General features: G+C 40.2%; 1 protein-coding gene across 1 annotated transcript in view; it reads left to right on the forward strand.

The window, feature by feature from the left end:
* The first annotated feature begins 623 nt into the window (after window positions 1-623).
* The window catches only part of LOC126260165 (SET and MYND domain-containing protein 4-like), a 119,585-nt gene continuing 102,763 nt past the window's right edge, over window positions 624-17,445 (forward strand). Inside the window, exons 1-2 of the mRNA XM_049957428.1 lie at window positions 624-867; window positions 15,086-15,320. Of these exons, the coding sequence (XP_049813385.1) occupies window positions 722-867; window positions 15,086-15,320 (381 nt within the window). The 5' untranslated portion in view covers window positions 624-721. The remainder of the gene's footprint in view (window positions 868-15,085; window positions 15,321-17,445) is intronic.

Consider the following 17,445-nt stretch of genomic DNA (forward strand, 5'->3'; position numbering starts at 1 on the left):
TTCTTGAACCTGTCATACATACATTAAGTTTTTCTTTGGTGTTACGGATCACTGAAACAAACAGCTCGTATAAACAATCTTCGAAAACGATTCGTTCAGCATACCGGAAAGCATAGAAGAAAACCCCAAAATTTGTGCAGGAAAAATAAATGGCAACGTCCTTAACATCTTTTGATAAACTTTACCCAAATACTGCTAAACGTTGTCAACGGTCTCTACATTTTTTTGCTAAATTGCGATAATAGGGAGGGTGGCATATATCCACGCTACGCCACTGTCAACACGTATTTGTGTACGTCCACGGAGGATACCGAAAGCTAATCATTGACGTACTGAGGTATCGTGAACATTATAAACAGAAAAATGCAAATAATTAATGAATTATGTATAATCCAAAGCGAAAATTTACAATTTGAATGCTCTGCAGTCGATGATATACATATTTGTCCATATTTTGAAATATTGCCATCGTAATAAGAGTAAAACAGGCGAAGGAGAAAAACTGTTAAAATATTAACAGCCCCGCTGATACTCATAATGCCGTACTTTATCTATTGCTTGGTATTCCTGGAAGGCTCTCTGTCACCCAGTACTTTTGATTTTAGCGGAAGTCAGCTGTTGGTTGCAATGCGACAAGAGGGCTGTGACATGTGGTTTGTTGTTGTTTACATTTCGGAAGTGCTCGCTGTATTGTTGTGAACCGTAGTGCGCGTGTTTCAGCATGTCTAACTTTTTGCCACCTACGTGGCAAGAAATGCTTGATCTTCTAACGTTGACAGCTAAATGTGACGGCTTTTTTGAAAGAGTCACCAGTTTACCGGCGAGAAATAATGCTGTAAAAACTTGTCTGAGCCACTCATTTTACAGGTAGGGTCTGTAAGTCGTCCACTACCTTAAAAGTGTTTAGCTTGTGACAAATAAATATTTATCTTTCAAACTTGAGCGATGAGTTTACTGGTTAAGTATGTTTCAGTCATAGAACAGAGTAAGATGGAGCAGTGCATAAGACTCTAGACTCGCAGACAGGAGAGCGGTGATTTAAAACCCCACATCACATATACGTTTTCCGAGGTTTGCTTATGGCAATTCCCAGGATGGTTCCTTTGATTAGGACACAACCGAATTCCTTCCCCAATGCGCGGTTGTTCTGCGTCTGTAATGTCCTCAGGTTGACTGCTTGTTAAAAATCCTAAACTTCCTTCTTCGGTCGTAAAATTATTTTCAATATAAAACGAAATAACTTTCCTTTGTCTGATCCATATTCATATTGCATTATTATAACCAAAGCTGAATCGGACAACTTTTCTCTCATTCCAAAATAATTATAACTACTCAGAACTGTTGCATGTGAAACTGACATATAGGGAAATCTTAGTTGCCTCTAAATCCCAATTGCACATTTTAAGGGTCTATAGCAAGGCCTCAACTCATGTATGGAAATATACTGTTTCTCGTACCAGAATTACATGCCCTCATGTGAAAGACTCTTGCAGTTATTGTGTTTTAACTAGCTAACGTAAACTAGTAACTATTACCAATGTTATTGTAGGAAGGGCATGAGGAAACAAAGCAAACCATCCCTCAAGTACACCCTGTGAGATGAGAATACGGAAAATTACAACCTTACCAACCACTACCATTCATTGTTATTAACTGTTTCTAAATATAATTACCAAGGTCTTACAAATTGCTATAACTCTTTGACTCGAAAAATGCAAAGTGGCAGAATACATTTTGTTATTTATTGCTCTATTAGAATTATTTGTACTCAGTTTTCTTTACAAGCATTCAAAGTGTACTAAGAGAATTAAAAAACACACGTAAGACTGCTCCTTGGCATTGATATGTAGACTTAGGCTATATCACAGTCCCTCATAACTTCATATCCTCATCACATAATTGACATCTACAAATGAACAAAGGTTATCTTTGGGCTCCTATAATACATGACACTTGTGTGTTTAAAGCATAATATATCCATACTTCAAGTCTGTAGAACTGTCAAAGAAAGCAATCATTTTTGGACAGGTGGCTTATTTTAGTCACAAGCATTTCATCTTCAAGCAAGAATGTATATATAGTGAGAAGTGTCATACAATGATGATTTTGAACACCTGAAATGCAACATGGTTTTTAATGAAATTGACAGTTCATTACTGAAACAGATTCTTTCTCCTTTTTCCTCTATGTTGCTGTACTTTCTGTTTTTCTCCTTTTTCCCTATACATTAGTGTATTTGCTGTTAAGTTGTTCTTCATAGCTTTCAGGATCCACCATTTCACTAATGTGATGGGTTCCTTAGTCTGGACCAATCTTAGTTGCTGAATAGGTGATTTAAGAAGACATTCTTACACTCTACGCATTCTGTGTTTGATTTTATAGTCAATTCTGAAGTTAGGGGTACCAAGGCTGATAGAATATGTGCATGCTGTGTGTGGACACAGGAGAGCTGTCAGCAGTCTGCAAACAGCAGAAGACAGTTTTGGCCACGGTCTGCAGCCTCTAGGCTGCTGCATCAGGGTGGCAGAGAACCTGGTGTATTGCATGGACTAATGAGATGCAACATGTTTTGTTCATGGGCTCTGCTGCTGAGGCACCTTACAGGGTACCCGATGCTGATGATCTGCCATCATTGCAGGATGTGTGCGGGTGATAACACGTTCAGGTTGCTTGAGTTGCAGGCTCAATGTGGAATGAGTGGAAGTGGAGGCTGGCTGTCTGACCTTGGACATTCGCCCTCTGAATGGACAGGTGACCGCTCCTTCAGAGGGGTCTGAGCAAGCACGTGTGTGTGTGTGGGGGGGGGGGGGTTGCTAGTTATCAGGTATCATTTGTTAGACGCATTATGCAGCCCATAGGGAAATAGCTTCCAGGGCCAGAGAGAATCCAATGTGCACTCATGTCTGCCAGTGAGGCCTCATCTGAGAGATAGTGGAGGCCCTGTCTGTTACTATTGAACATGTAGAGTGCAGTCTTCTATAAGTTGTCGGCAGTAACATCTGTCACTTGTTTTCTGAGGTCATCATCTGATCATACGGGAGGCTGTTGGAAGTGATGAAGTCTGGTGGTCTCGCTCATGGGGTGCAAACAGAGCTTGTGTGATTTGCAGCATCATTCCCAGAACTGATCAAGGGCCTTTGCTTTAGAGCCAAGTAGAGGGTCTCAACTAAAGTGTTTTTTGATTCTGTGACAGATTTGATTGCAGATTTTTGTGCTTACATTATGGGGTGGAGAGTTGTAGGACTCCCCTTGATAAGTCATGAATGTACTGTACGCAGGAGCAGCTACCCGGGTACTAGATTACTTGTGGAGTGCACATGGGTTTTTTTTTATGCTAGGCAGTAGTTTGAGGTTCTCTGATCAACACTATCCAGTCAATATGCAGAGAACGAAACCAGACTGTATAAAAGTAATGACACTTCGACTGTCAAAATTATAATGTTAAATTGTTGAAGTATTCATAAGAAAGTTCCTGAACTTACTGTCACCCAGGAAAGGTGTTCACTCAAATTATTCTCAGAACCAAGGGCTGGCTGAAACCCAAAGTACAAATCTCTTAAATATTTAGTGAGGCATGAAATGTTTATTGAAAAGCCAGATTAGATACTAGAGGAGAGAGAGTGTTCATTGCAGTCAACAGAAATGTGTCTATCAAGCTCAAAATTGAGTCTGACTGTGAAACTTTCTGGATGCTTGTAACAGGCCTAGGTAAACTCAGTTTAATTATGTATTATCTGACATTTCTACTGGCCACATGATTCTGCTGTATCAATTTTAGAGTCATTGAAAGAAAGACTATGCTCATAGCATGGAAAAGCAATATTAGTTGGAGGAGACTTTAGCCTACTACATGTAGACTGGGATGTCTCTGGAGTCATTGCAGGCGTCTCGGAAAGACAAATACTGTATTTGTGGAGTACAACACTTTTTTCTGGAAGCTGTCTTAAGCAGCTAGTTTGACAGCCTACAAACAGTGGAAATATTTTAGACCTTATAGCTACAAATAGGCTTGACCTTATCGGTTGTGTCAGTATAGAGACAGGGACGAGTGATCATTATATCATCATAACAGTGATGGTTACTAAAATTAATAAATCTAACAAGAAGACTAGGAAAGTATTTTCATTGGAAAGAGCAGATAAACAGTGATTAGCATTCAATTTATACAGTGGATGGACATCATTTAGTTCCAATATGAAGGATGTAAAAGAATTTTGGGCAAAGTTTAAATGGATTGTAAATTGCCCTCTTAAGAAGTATGTGCTGAATAAATGGATGGACAGAAAAGACCTGCTGTTGTGTAATAACAAAATTTGGAAAATGCGTAGAAAACAGAAACTGTTGCACTATTGGTTGAAAAAATAATGCGCAAATGATGACAGATAAAATTAAGTAGAAATTCATGTGTCTGTAGAAATATTGATATGCAAAGCATACAACTTCCACCACCATACCCCAGCAAAATGATATTGCTGAGAACCAGAGAAAATTCTTGTCATATGTAAAATGGCTAACTCACTCATTGACCAGTCTGTTGTGGCAATAGAAGGCAGCAAAGGGAAAGCTGAAATTTTAAATTTCTCATTTAAGAAATCAGTCACACAGAAGGATACACGGACACAGCATTGTGTGACTGTTGCAGAGACTCCCTTACAGGGAACATAGTGATGGGCATCCTCTGTGTAGAGAATCAGCTATCCTCGACAGTGAGTGTTCGTCTCAGAGACAAGGGTATAGTCAGGAGCGCACCAGGGAAGTTTGACATGATAGCTGTTATTCTCTGTATACATAAAAGGTCTGCCAGACAGGGTGAGCAGATTAGGGTGAGCAGCAATCTGTGGCTGTTTACTGGTGATGCTGTTTTGTATGGAGAGGTGTTGTCATTGAGTGGCTGTAATGGGATACAAGATAACAGACAAAATTTCTAGTTGGTGTGATGAATGGCAGCATGCTCTAAATATAGAAAACTGTAAGATGAGTAGGGCTAGCAAAAACAATCCTGTAATGTTTGAATGCAGCAGAAGTAGTGCACTGCTGGACACAGTCACATTGATTAAATGTCTGAGTGTAACATCGCAAAATATATGAAATGGAAAGAGCGCATACGGATGGTAGGAGGGAAGGCAAATGGTTGACTTCGGTTTATTGGAAAATTTTAGGGAAGTTTGCTTCATCTGTAAACCAGACAGCTCGTAGAACACTAGTGCGATGCTTTCTTGAGTATGGCTCAAATGTTTGGGATCCCCACCAAGTTGAATTAAAGTAAGACACTGAAGCAGTTCGGAGGTGGACTGTTAGGTTTGTTACTGACAGGTTCAGTCAATATGTGTTACGGAGATGCTTTGTGAACTAAATTGGGAATCTCTGGAGGGAAGACAATGTTCTTTTCACAAACCACTGATGAGAAAACTGAGAGGACCATCATTTGAAGTTGACTGCAGAACGAATCTACTGCCATCAATGTACATTTTACTGAAGTACAACAAAGGTGAGATAAAAGAAATTATAGCTCATACAGTGACATATAGACAGTTATTTTTTCCCTTGCTCTGTTTGTGAGAGAAATGGAAAGAAAATGATTAGTAGTGGTACGAGGTCCCCTCTGATATCCACCATATGGTGGCTTTCAGAGTATACATGTAGATGTAGATCATATCCTACTAAATATCATTTGACTGACTTTTCGTCCATTTTCTTTCACCTTTGAACTGGAATGTAAGCATAACTTGAGGACCCTCCAATACACAATTGTTTATGTCTTGCTTGTTCGTTATTCACAAGGACTAACAGAAACAGACACAACTCTGCCCACACAGCTGTTGGAAAGCTGGATTTGTAATTTGAATATTTGAAAGCTCTTGCCATTTCTTTTATTGTTCACATTTCTTGTTTGCTGCTTCATTCTGTTGTGTGTAAGGAGCAGTATCTCTTTGTTTGTCAGACTCATAAATATTATTGATGGTAAGTGCATATTTGGCATAATTTTGAATTACGTTAGTCTTTTGGTGAAGATTGTGTTTTCTCTTTTGCTGCCTGTTTTGTACTTCTACAGCCTGTCTTCAGTCAATGGTTCGGTGTTTACTTTAACATTAGATGTGGGAGACAGGCAAAACACTCTCAGACATAAGGAAGAATAATTCCAGTTCAAAATAAATCAGTTGATAACAGGTGTAAATATTAATGAGCCATGGTTGCAAAATACTGACACAAATTATATACAGAAGATTGGAAAAATTGGTAGAAGCCAACTTTGGTGAAGATGAGTTTGGATCCCAGAGAAGTGTAGGAACATATAGGAACTTATGAAGCACTACTGACCCCAAGACTTCTCTTAGACGATAGACTGAGGAAAGGCAAAACAGTATTTATACCTGTAGATTTAGAGAAAGATTTTGACAATACTGACTGCAATACAATCTTTGAGATTCTGATGGTAGGAAGGGTAAAATACAGGGAGTGAAACATTGTTTAAAACTTTTGCAGAAATCAGACCACAGTTGTAAGAGTCAAAAGAACTGAAAGAGAAGCAGTAGTTGAGGAGGAATTGAGACAGGGTTGTGACCTATCCCTGATGTTTGATGATCTGTACATCGATCATACAGTAATGGAAATCAAAGAAAAATTTGCAATAAGAATTAAACTTCAGGGTGGGGGAAAAAAAAAACCATAGATAACAAAGGACTTGAAAGACCAGTTGAGCAGAATGAATAGTGTGTTGAAAAGAGGTTTAGAAGATAGACATTAATAAAAAATAAAATAATGGTAATGGAATGCAGTCAGATCAAAGTAGGTGATGCTGAGGGAATTAAATTAGAAAATGAGACACTAGTACTCTGTCTTCAGGCCATGAGTGGCCTACCGGGACCATCCGACCACCGTGTCATCCTCGGTGGAGGATGTGGATAGGAGGGGCGTGAGGTCAGCACACTGCTCTCCCGATCGTAAGATGGTATTCTTGACCGAAGCCGCTACTATTTGGTCGAGTAGCTCCTCAATTGGCATCACGAGGCTGAGTGCACCCCGAAAAATGGCAACAGCGCATGGCAGCCTGGATGGTCACCCATCCAAATACTGACCACGCCCGACAGCGCGATCTCACGGGAACCAGTGTATCCACTGCGGCAAGGCCGTCTCTAAAAGTAGTAAATGCACTTTGGTAGTTGGGCAGTAAAATAGCTGATGATGGCCGAAGCAGAGAGAATATAAAAAATAGTCTGGCAAGGGTGAGAAAAGTGATACTGAGAAAGAGAAATTTGTTAAAATGGAATGTAAATTGAAGTGTTAGGAAGTCTTTTCTGAAGGTCATTTTTGGGAGTATTGCTATGTATGGAAGTGAAATGTGAATGGTAAGAATTTTGCAAAGAGGAGAGTAAAGCTTTTGAAATGTAGTGCTGCAGAAGAGTGCTGAACATTGGATGGGTAGATCGCAAACCTAATGAGGAAGTACTGGATAGAACTGTGGAGAAAAGAAACTTGTCGCACAATGTGACTAAAAGAAGGGAATGATTGATAGGACTTATTCTGGGACACCAAAGTATCATCGGTATAGTATTGGAGGAAAGTATGAGTGTGTTTTGGCGTGGGGGGTTAATTATAGTGGAGACAAAGAGATGAATACAATGAACAGGTTCAAATGAATATTGGTTGTAGTGTTATTTGGAGATGATGAGGCTTGCATGTGGCAAATTATCATAGAGAGCCATACCAAACCAATCTTTGGGCTGAAGACTACAACATGTATTGGAAATTCATAATAATCCAAATCACTCCATGTGGGCAAATCTACTTTTCCAGTTAGAAGTCTAATGTGCTTTTCTCACATTTTGAAAAAAAAAAAAAATCTAAAAGTACTATACTCATTTTTATTTGTGTTTCTTATAACTTTCATTACTGGGACTGTAAACTGTTTCACTGTCTCCGATTTTTATAGTGCAATTAGGAATATAGTGGTGATATGTGTAATATTACCATACATACACTATGTGATCAAAAGTATCCGGCCACCCCCAAAAACATGTGTTTTTCATATTAGGTGCATTGTGCTGCCACCTACTGCCAGGTACTCCATATCAGCGATCTCAGTAGTCATTAGACACCGTGACAGAGCAGAATGGGGTGCTCCATAGAACTCACGGACTTCCAATGTAGTCTGGTGATTGGGTGTCACTTGTGTCATACATCTGTGTGCAAGATTTCCACATTCCTAAGTTTCCCTAGGTCCACTGTTTCGATGTGATAGTGAAGTGGAAACATGAAGGGACACATACACAAAAAAAGAGTACTGGCCGACCTCGTCTGTTGACTTACAGAGACCGCCGACAGTTGAAGAGAGTCATCATGTGTAATAGGCAGACATCTATCCAGACCATCACACAGGAATTCCAAACTGCATCAAGATCCACTGCAAGTACTATGACAGTTAGATGGGAGATGAGAAAACTTGGATTTCATTGTCGAGCGGCTGCTCATAAACCACACATCACACCAGTAAATGCCAAACAGTGCCTCGCTTGGTGTAAGGAGCGTAAACACTGGATGATTGAACAGTGGAAAACTGTTGTATGGAGTGACGAATCATGGCACACAGTGTGGCAATCCGATAGCAGGGTGTGGGTATGGGGAATGCCCGGTGAGCATCATCTGCTAGCATGTGTAGTGCCAACAGTAAAATTCGGAGGTGGTGGTGTAATGGTGTGTTTTCCATGGAGAAGGCTTGCATCCCTTGTTGTTTTGCGTGGCACTATCGCAGCACAGGCCTACATTGATGTTTAGCACCTTCTTGCTTCCCACTGTTGAAGAGCAACTTGGGGATGGTGATTTCATCTTTCAACACAATCGAGCACCTGTTCATAATGCACGGCCTATGGCGGAGTGGTTACATGACAATAACATCCCTGTAATGGACTGACCTGCATAGAGTCCTGATCTGAATCCTATACAACACCTTTGGGATGCTTTGGAACGCTGACTTCGTGCCAGGCCTAATCGACCGATATTGATACCTCTCTTCAGTGCAGCACTCTGTGAAGAATGGGCTGCCATTCCCCTAGAAATCTTGCAGCAACTGATTGAACGTATGCTTGTAAGAGTGGAAGCTGTGATCAAGGCTAAGGGTGGGCCAGCACCATATTGAATTCCAGCATTACCAATGGAGGGCGCCACGAACTTGTAAGTCATTTTCAGCCAGGTGTCCAGATACTTTTGATCACATAGTGTACTATCATTCCCTGCTCACATAGCATGACTTTCCCCAATGTCGTACTGGTCCCAAACCCACCACCTCATTTGTTATAAACCTGACCAACTATGTCCTGATCCATAACTGTCTCTCTTTCAATGGGGCTGTATACAAACAAATCAACAACACAGCCAGCAGCGGGCATGTAGGTGTTACTCTTATATGCCAACTAGATTGTAGACCATCCAAAGGAAAGCTGTGTGGCCACCCAAGATCTTAACTGCTTTCCCGGTTCAGATTCATTGACAATAACTTCATGACCTGGACCCAGGCTAAGACATCATCCTCATTCCTCATTAGTTTCTATACTTTGTACTTCATCCTCATCACTTTGTCCCTCCACCTGTCTCATGGCTCTGTGAAAACCTCTGTCCTTTATCAAGCCCATCAGTTGTCAACAGTACCTCCAGTTTGATCGCTGCCCTCCCTTCCACACTAAAAAGTTTCTCATTCACAGTCTGATCACTTACAGGTGGCACATCTGTGTGACAAGCAATCATTTTTTATGCTGATAGTCTTGAAAAATGGTATTGCCCTCCAGTCCTAAATCACAAACAGACCTCCTATGCTGTATCCACACACATCCACAATCCTTCAAACACTCGCAAGAACCAGGTGCAAAAGAGAACCCCTTTCATTACCCAACCACACCCTTCAGCTGGGCTTCGACTTTCTATTATTGTGTCTGGAAATTAGGAACATCCTATCCATAAACCTTTGCATCTCTCTCAGGGTGATATTCAACTGCCAATTCAATCCATGAAATATTCGGGTACATCCTTACACCACATTTATTTACAAACCTTCACCACATGCTTAATAGGCTACCAGTGGAAGACCTGTTGTATGCAACTACTGCACACATTCTATTTCAGTCTTGCTACAGAAGTATATAACTCTATCAAAGGGAGGGCCACCTGTGAAATCAGTCACATAGTATACCTGCTCTACTGTAACTTTGGCAGAACTCTTTTATGAGGGTATGACCACCAACCTACTGTCTGCCAAATTGTGACCAAGAGAAAAATTTACCAATCAGTGGCAGAAGACACAACTGGGGACAACAGATTCAATTTCAGTGCTTGCTTCACAACCCATGCCACCTGTATAATCCTCCCCATTTCCACAGTCTCTGATTTGTAAATAGGAATTATCCTTACAACACACCCTTCAATCTTATAATTTTCCTGCCCCCCCCCCCCCCCTCACCCTCTACTTCTGCTGCCATGCCTCCCCTTCCCCACCAAACACACAACCCTTACCCCATCAATCTACACTCACACTTCCTGTCCAGTTCTCTCTCTTCCTTGATTCTGTCTTGCTCACTTAACCATTTCTTCACTTCATTGTGTGGTGCACCAAACTCCTGTAAATTGCACCAGAGGGAGTTTATCAGTGCCATATTCCTATTCTGTTCTCTTGCTGCCTCTCCCTCCCAGCCTTCAGCCATCCTTTTTCCACCCTCTTATTTCCCTCTGTGCATGTTTTCTCTTCTCACTTACACCACTTGGCACAACTCCTCACACCAGATGCACTACAGTGCTGAGAAAAATAGTCAGCTCGTACTATGTAGCTGTATGCATTTATGTGGATGTAAATGGCATGTTAATTAGCTCTAAAGAAGATAAATTTTTGAAAGCTCAGCGAAGTTTTCAGTCTTGTTAGCATGCCTGTCAACCATTCAGTGCCTTAGTTACATGATGGGTAAGTACCTTTCCTCATTTCACAAGTCATATTCCATGAAGGACTTTTTATCATTACATCAATAAATCTTTAGCACTTCATTCTTTATGTTTTGGAAAACTAACATCAGGCAGTTACATTATATCGCTTGGAAACAGTTTATATAAAACCAGATAGTAACTTTAATTAATGCAAAACATCTATAGATCCAACAAATTCCACTAATGCATGACCTGTTTGTATAACTTACTGGAGTGAGACCAGGTAGCATTCTTTAGCGCTGTGACAGTAATAGGATGGTTACCCAATAAAATATCAGATGATTTGCAAGATTCTACTTGGCCACATTTCATAGAGTATTTGAACTGTGTATATGCTATAGCTGTTTTATGTCTGCCCCCTTAGCTGAATGGTCAGCATGACGGATTGCCGTCCCAAGGGGCCCGGGTTCAATTCCCGGCTGGCTCAGGGATTTTCTCTGCTCAGGGACAGGGTGTTGTGTTGTCTTCATCATCATTTCATCCCCCTCCGGCACGCAGGTCGCCCAATGTGGCGTCGAATGTAATAAACACCTGCACCAAGGCGGCCGGACCTGCCCCATACGGGGCCTCCCGGCCAATGATGCCAAACGCTCATTTCCATTTCCATAGCTATTCTGTGCACCAACATGCTCAAATTCAGATCAGAAGGTAGAGGACCTCTACAGAAAGTTAGAGAAAGTAACAAGTGACAGTGAATCTTAGTGCAAAAATGAGATACAATTTTAAAAATTGGTTCTTCAGAAGGAACTTCGGTTATGAGACAAGAACCATTCCTCCTGTCATTAGCCGTATTCCACCAAGGACTTTTCATCATTGTAGACACATAAAAAAAAATTTTGCAGCACCTTTGTTCCAAGAGTTCCGGAACCTGTGCAGAAAATTGGAATAAAGATCAAGAAAAACATTATTTCTGCTCTTTTTTTGATCATGAAAACCACACATCACATGTTGTACCACCAAACAGTGAGACCTTCGGAGGTGGTGGTCCAATTTGCTGAACATGCCAGTACCTCTAAAGCCCAGTAGCACGTCCTCTTGCATTGATGCGTGCCTGTATTCATTGTGGCATACCATCCACAAGCTCATCAAGACGTTGTTGGTCCAGACTGTCCCACTCCTGAACAGCGATTTGGCGTAGATCCCTCAGAGTGCTAGCTGGATCACGTCGTCCATAAACAGCCCTTTTCAATCAATCCCAGGCATGTTTGATCGGGTTCATGTCTGGAGAACATGCTGGCCACTCTAGTCGAGTGATGTTGCTATCCTGAAGGAAGTCATTCACAAGATGTGCATGGTGGGGGCACGAATTGTCATCTATGAAGACGAATGCCTTGCCAATATGCTGCCGATATGGTTGCACTATTGGTCAGAGGATGGCATTCACGTATCGTATGACCATTAGGGCGCCTTCCATGACTACCACTGGTGTAAGTCGGCCCACAGCAGGGAACCTCCACCTTGCTGCACTCGCTGGACAGTGTATTTAAGGTGTTCATCCTGACCGGGTTGCCTCCAAACACATCTCCGATGATTGTTTTGTTGAAAGCATATGCGACACTCATCGGTGAAGAGGATGTGATGCCAGTCCTGAGCAGTCCATTCGGCATGTTGTTGGGCCCATCTGCACCACGCTGCATGGTGTCGTGGTTGCAAAGATGGACCTCCCCATGGACATCGGGAGTGAAGTTGCGCATCATGCAGCCTATTGCACACAATTTGAGTTGTAACACGATGTCCTGTGGCTACACAAAAAGCGTGATTGAACATGGTGGCACTGCTGTCAGGGTTCCTCCGAGCCATAATCCTTAGGTAGCGGTCATGCACTGCAGTAGTAGCCCTTGGGTGGCCTGCGCGAGGCATGTCATCAACAGTTTCCGTCTCTCTGTATCTCCACCATGTCCGAACATCATCGCTTTGCTTCACTCCGAGACACCTGGATGCATCCCTTGTTGAAAGCTCTTCCTGGCACAAAGTAGCAATGCGGACGCGATCGAACTGCGGTATTGACCGTCTAGGCATGGTTGAACTACAACAACACTAGCCGTGTACCTCCTTCCTGGTGGAATGACTGGAACTGATAGGCTGTTGGACTCCCTCCGTCTAATAGGCACTGCTCCTGCATAGTTGTTTACATCTTTGGGCAGGTTCAGTGACATCTCTGAACAGTCAGAGGGACTGTGTCTGTGATACAATATCCACAGTCAACGTCTGTCTTCAGGAGTTCTGGTAACTGGGGAGATGTAAAACTTTTTTTGGTGTGTCTATTAACAAGTCTTAATTTATTTTCCCTAAACAAGTAGTAGAAGCGAGTGGGTTTCAAAGGCCAATGCTAGTGTTCATTTGGCAAGACTCCTGACCATTGTGTGTGAGCTGTAATATCTGGGTGTGCCCTATGGCCTAAAGCCATTGCCTGGGTTCCCTCAGAATCCCAAAGTTGTTCCACGTGGGGAAACTAATCAAACTGTTGGTGACACTAAAAGGAAGTTAGCTTGCCACTGGCTTCACCAGAATGACAAATGTTATATCCCCTCCTGCTAGCTACATGTGTAAAAGTTGCAAGCTGTTTTAACAAGCCAAATAGTATATGGTGATGCATGCTTTCTCATAACCGGAATTCCTTCTGAAGAACCATTTTTTAAAAACTACATCCCATTTTCGCATTGAGATCACCTGGTATTACATTTTAATGGTATTCGCTATCATTTGTTAGTTTCTGTAACTCTCTACGAGGTTCCTCTACATCCTGATCAGAATGTGAGCACATTGGTGCATAGAATTTAATGATCTGTATGGATTACAAATGATATCTTGCTGTATTATTGTTTTTAATAGTCTTGTTCACAGTAAGCCCACAATTAAATTTCCTTCTTGCTCAGATCCTCTATAATGAAATACATCATGATTTTCATCTAATGTGATCTTCAGTTTTCACAGCACCTCTGATGAGCATTGTGATCCTATTCGATATATTATTTAACTTCTCTCCCAATTCCACTAATATTTTTTCAGTGTATTGTTCCTAAACAAGTAGTAGAAGTGATTGGATTTCAAAGGTCCATGCTATCGTTTATTTGGCCAGACTTCTGACCATTGTGTGTGTCCTGTAGTATCTGGGTGTACCTTGTAGACTAAAGCAATTGCGAGGATTTCGTCTGACTACTAATCCCAATGTTGTTCCACCTAATACTGACTTCACAGGAACTTACATGTGACAGTAAGGCCTTTAATAACTCTATCCCTCGTGGATTAGTGTGCCAGGGCCCAAAGTGTTTGGTGGCACATGTGAACAGTGCTAAACCTCAGCAGAGCTATGCTCACAGGAGGTTCATCCCAGTCATAAGTACATCCAAATACTGGAGCAGTTCACATTCCAACAGACCCAAACATCAGTATTGTCATTTAGCTGTCTGTCTGTTTCTCTGTGACTTATAATACATTCAAGTCTATTTTAGAGGGTTGCAGCCATTAACTAATAATGATGTCTGCTGTGTTGGTCCCATCCCACCACAATGCAAAGTAGAGGCACGAGTGCAACCATGGATTAAAGAAAAAGAAAAGGAGCCTTTATAATGGAGGGAGCTGGGTTGCCAGAATGCGGCAAGTACGTCACACAAAGTACACCACTGCTCCATACCACATGCTATTCTTTACTGATGTTGTGACAATAGGTGCACTGTACTAATCAAACTGTTGGTGGCACAGGAAGGAATTTAGCTTGCTACTGGCTTCACTGGAATAACAATGTTATCTCCCCTCTTGCTAGCTAAATGGATGAAAGTAGCAAGCTGTTTCAATCATACCAAATAGCATATGATAATGCAAGCTTCCTCAGTGAATTTCATTGATGAAATCAACTCGTGTTATCAGCAGCACTGTGGCTTGGTGTTGTTGTAACATTTTGACACATTTACTACTCGTCATTTCACCTGATGCTAAAGCAGTTACTTATAAATAACTTCCTTACTAAGAACATTAAAATACTTAGAAAGAGGCAAGACTAATGTTATAATCCATTAAACTTGACACAATTTAATTTTCAGTGTCATCTACTCTAGTTCTGTAGTATTAATTGTAAGTAAAAAGAGTAATATAAATATAGTTTTATTTATATTTCTGTTCACAGAATGAAACTGTTGGAGTGGATCACATTTGTAAAAAGTAAGAGATGCCTGCAGAAATCACCAACTCAGTCATCAAAACTGAGGGCTGATGGGAATGAAAAATTCAAATACAAAGACTATGTGTCTAGTGTTGAATTGTTTACAGAGAGCATGGCACATGCATTGTATAACAGCAAGGAAATGGCTCTGGCTGTTGCAAATAGATCTGCTGCCTTGTTTTATTTGGAAGCGTATGAGGTACTCTAAATTTATAGTTCTTAATTTGCATGTTTTAATAGATTGGAGAAAGAAAGGGCACACTAAACATTGGAATATTACATTTTGTAAGTTTCTGTTGCTGTTATTCATCATCTTTTATGGATGTTAAAATTTTATTTTGGAATGTTGTTGATTCTTGCTGCGGTATTGTAGCTGATAATGCTTTTCAGAGAAATATAGCTTTTGTTCATTGCTTTAAACTGCCAATGAGGCAGGACAGCAATAAAATGCTCCACAGTGCTTTAGAATGCATTGAATTGCTTACTGAAAATATTAGTCTACATCTTTTGTGGGATTCCATCATTCTAGTTGAGTCCAAAGACCATCCTAATTACTATTTCATGTATAGTTCCTCATCCAATTCATCTCAATATGAAAACTGTGTTTACTCTTGAAGTACCTCATTTGTGGATAAGTGTTCAATCCTATTAAAAGAAATTCTTCAAATATGATGCTACCCTTTGTAAATACTTGTACATCTCTTAGGCATGTATTTATGTTCTTAACCTCTTCATTCTGGTGTATCAAGGTGAGAAGCAACCTCACAATGGCCTACAGAGGTAACTTTAGTGACAGCACATGTGTGCCACGTGAGCTTTTGTTATGTAGTTTCATGTTCCACAGATCATTTGTACAATTCATTGTAATGACATGAAACTGGTCATTTAACAATCACATTACACATTCATATGAAAATATGGCTATGCTGACCTTTTAAATTATTATTATTTTTTAATGATATTGGGAGTTAGTATCCCTTACCCACCACCTTTTGAATGCACCACTTTTTCTGCTAAAGACAACCTTGATGTGGTGTAATGAATATCATTTTTTTATGGTATTGTAATTCCTTTTCAACTTTAATGTACTATTTACAATAGACTCCATGAGGGAGTAATTATACTATGAAACAGTAGTCGAAATGTGAGCTACTCAAACAGATGTCCACAAGATGATTGTGGGTGAGCATTGCATATTATTCTTGCAATACATATTTGATCAATGAACACTTTCTTTCTTAAAGATGAGTTACCCCTATATGATGTTATTGAATGAATGAAAGTACTCAGAAATATGTCAAGTTACTGATTTACCTTTCCCAAAGATTTCCAATGTTTTGAAATGCAAATATTGCTGAACTAAGTTGTTTTATTCCAGTTTAAATTTTCATCAATATGGACACTTAAAATTTTTGAAATTTCCTCACTGTTTTTTACACTTATTGTTGGTATAGTATCTCTGGACATGAACTGAATATGTTGTGTCTTTTTGAAATTGAGAATTAGACCATTCACAGAAAATTATTTACCACTTCTCATGTTGTGTGTATGTTTGGATGGCTTGCAATACTATTGTGATTTGTTCAAAAAGAACTAATTCAGCTTGTTGTTTAGATGGAAGGTAGTTTACGTATATGAGGAAATTAAGGCCTTGCGGAAGCCCATAAGTGATTTCTCCCCAATTGGAAAGATTTCTGCTGCTTACATTGGTTGAATTATTAAGTGTAACTTCCTACATTATTTTGGTTAGATATGACATTATCCATGAGGGAGGGGGGGGGGGCTCAGGCTGTACCCTGTTTCAGTCCCATTCCAATTACTTTCACCTGCACATGTCTTCTGACTCTTATAACTGCAGTCAATTTCTTTACATGCTATTCCTGTCAATATTGCTAAAAGCTTTCTTTGAAGCTACATATGCTATCAGTATTGATTTGCCTTTCTTCAACATGTGTTCTAAGATACTTAGCAAGTTAATATTGCTTCATGTGTTTCTACATTTCTCCAGAACCAAAACTGACATTCCCTCAGATAACCTTATAGTAGTCATTCCATACTTTGTAGATAATTTGTATTATTATTTTCCAACCATTATTTATTAAACTGATAGTTTGATTATATTCCTAATTGTCAGCATCTGCATTCTTTGATGGTTTTACTATTAATTCTTTTTTAAGTCTGAGAGTATTTCATCTGTTTCTCATATCCTGCATACGAAAAGAAAACATTTTTCTTGTATTTGTTTTTCACAAGGCTCTTAATAATTCTGAGGCAAAGTTGTATTATTTAGATGCCTTTGTTTTGACTCAGGTCTTTCTGAGCTC

The sequence above is a fragment of the Schistocerca nitens genome, chromosome 5, assembly GCF_023898315.1.
Source record: "Schistocerca nitens isolate TAMUIC-IGC-003100 chromosome 5, iqSchNite1.1, whole genome shotgun sequence".
NCBI classification, from domain to species: Eukaryota; Metazoa; Arthropoda; class Insecta; order Orthoptera; family Acrididae; genus Schistocerca; species Schistocerca nitens.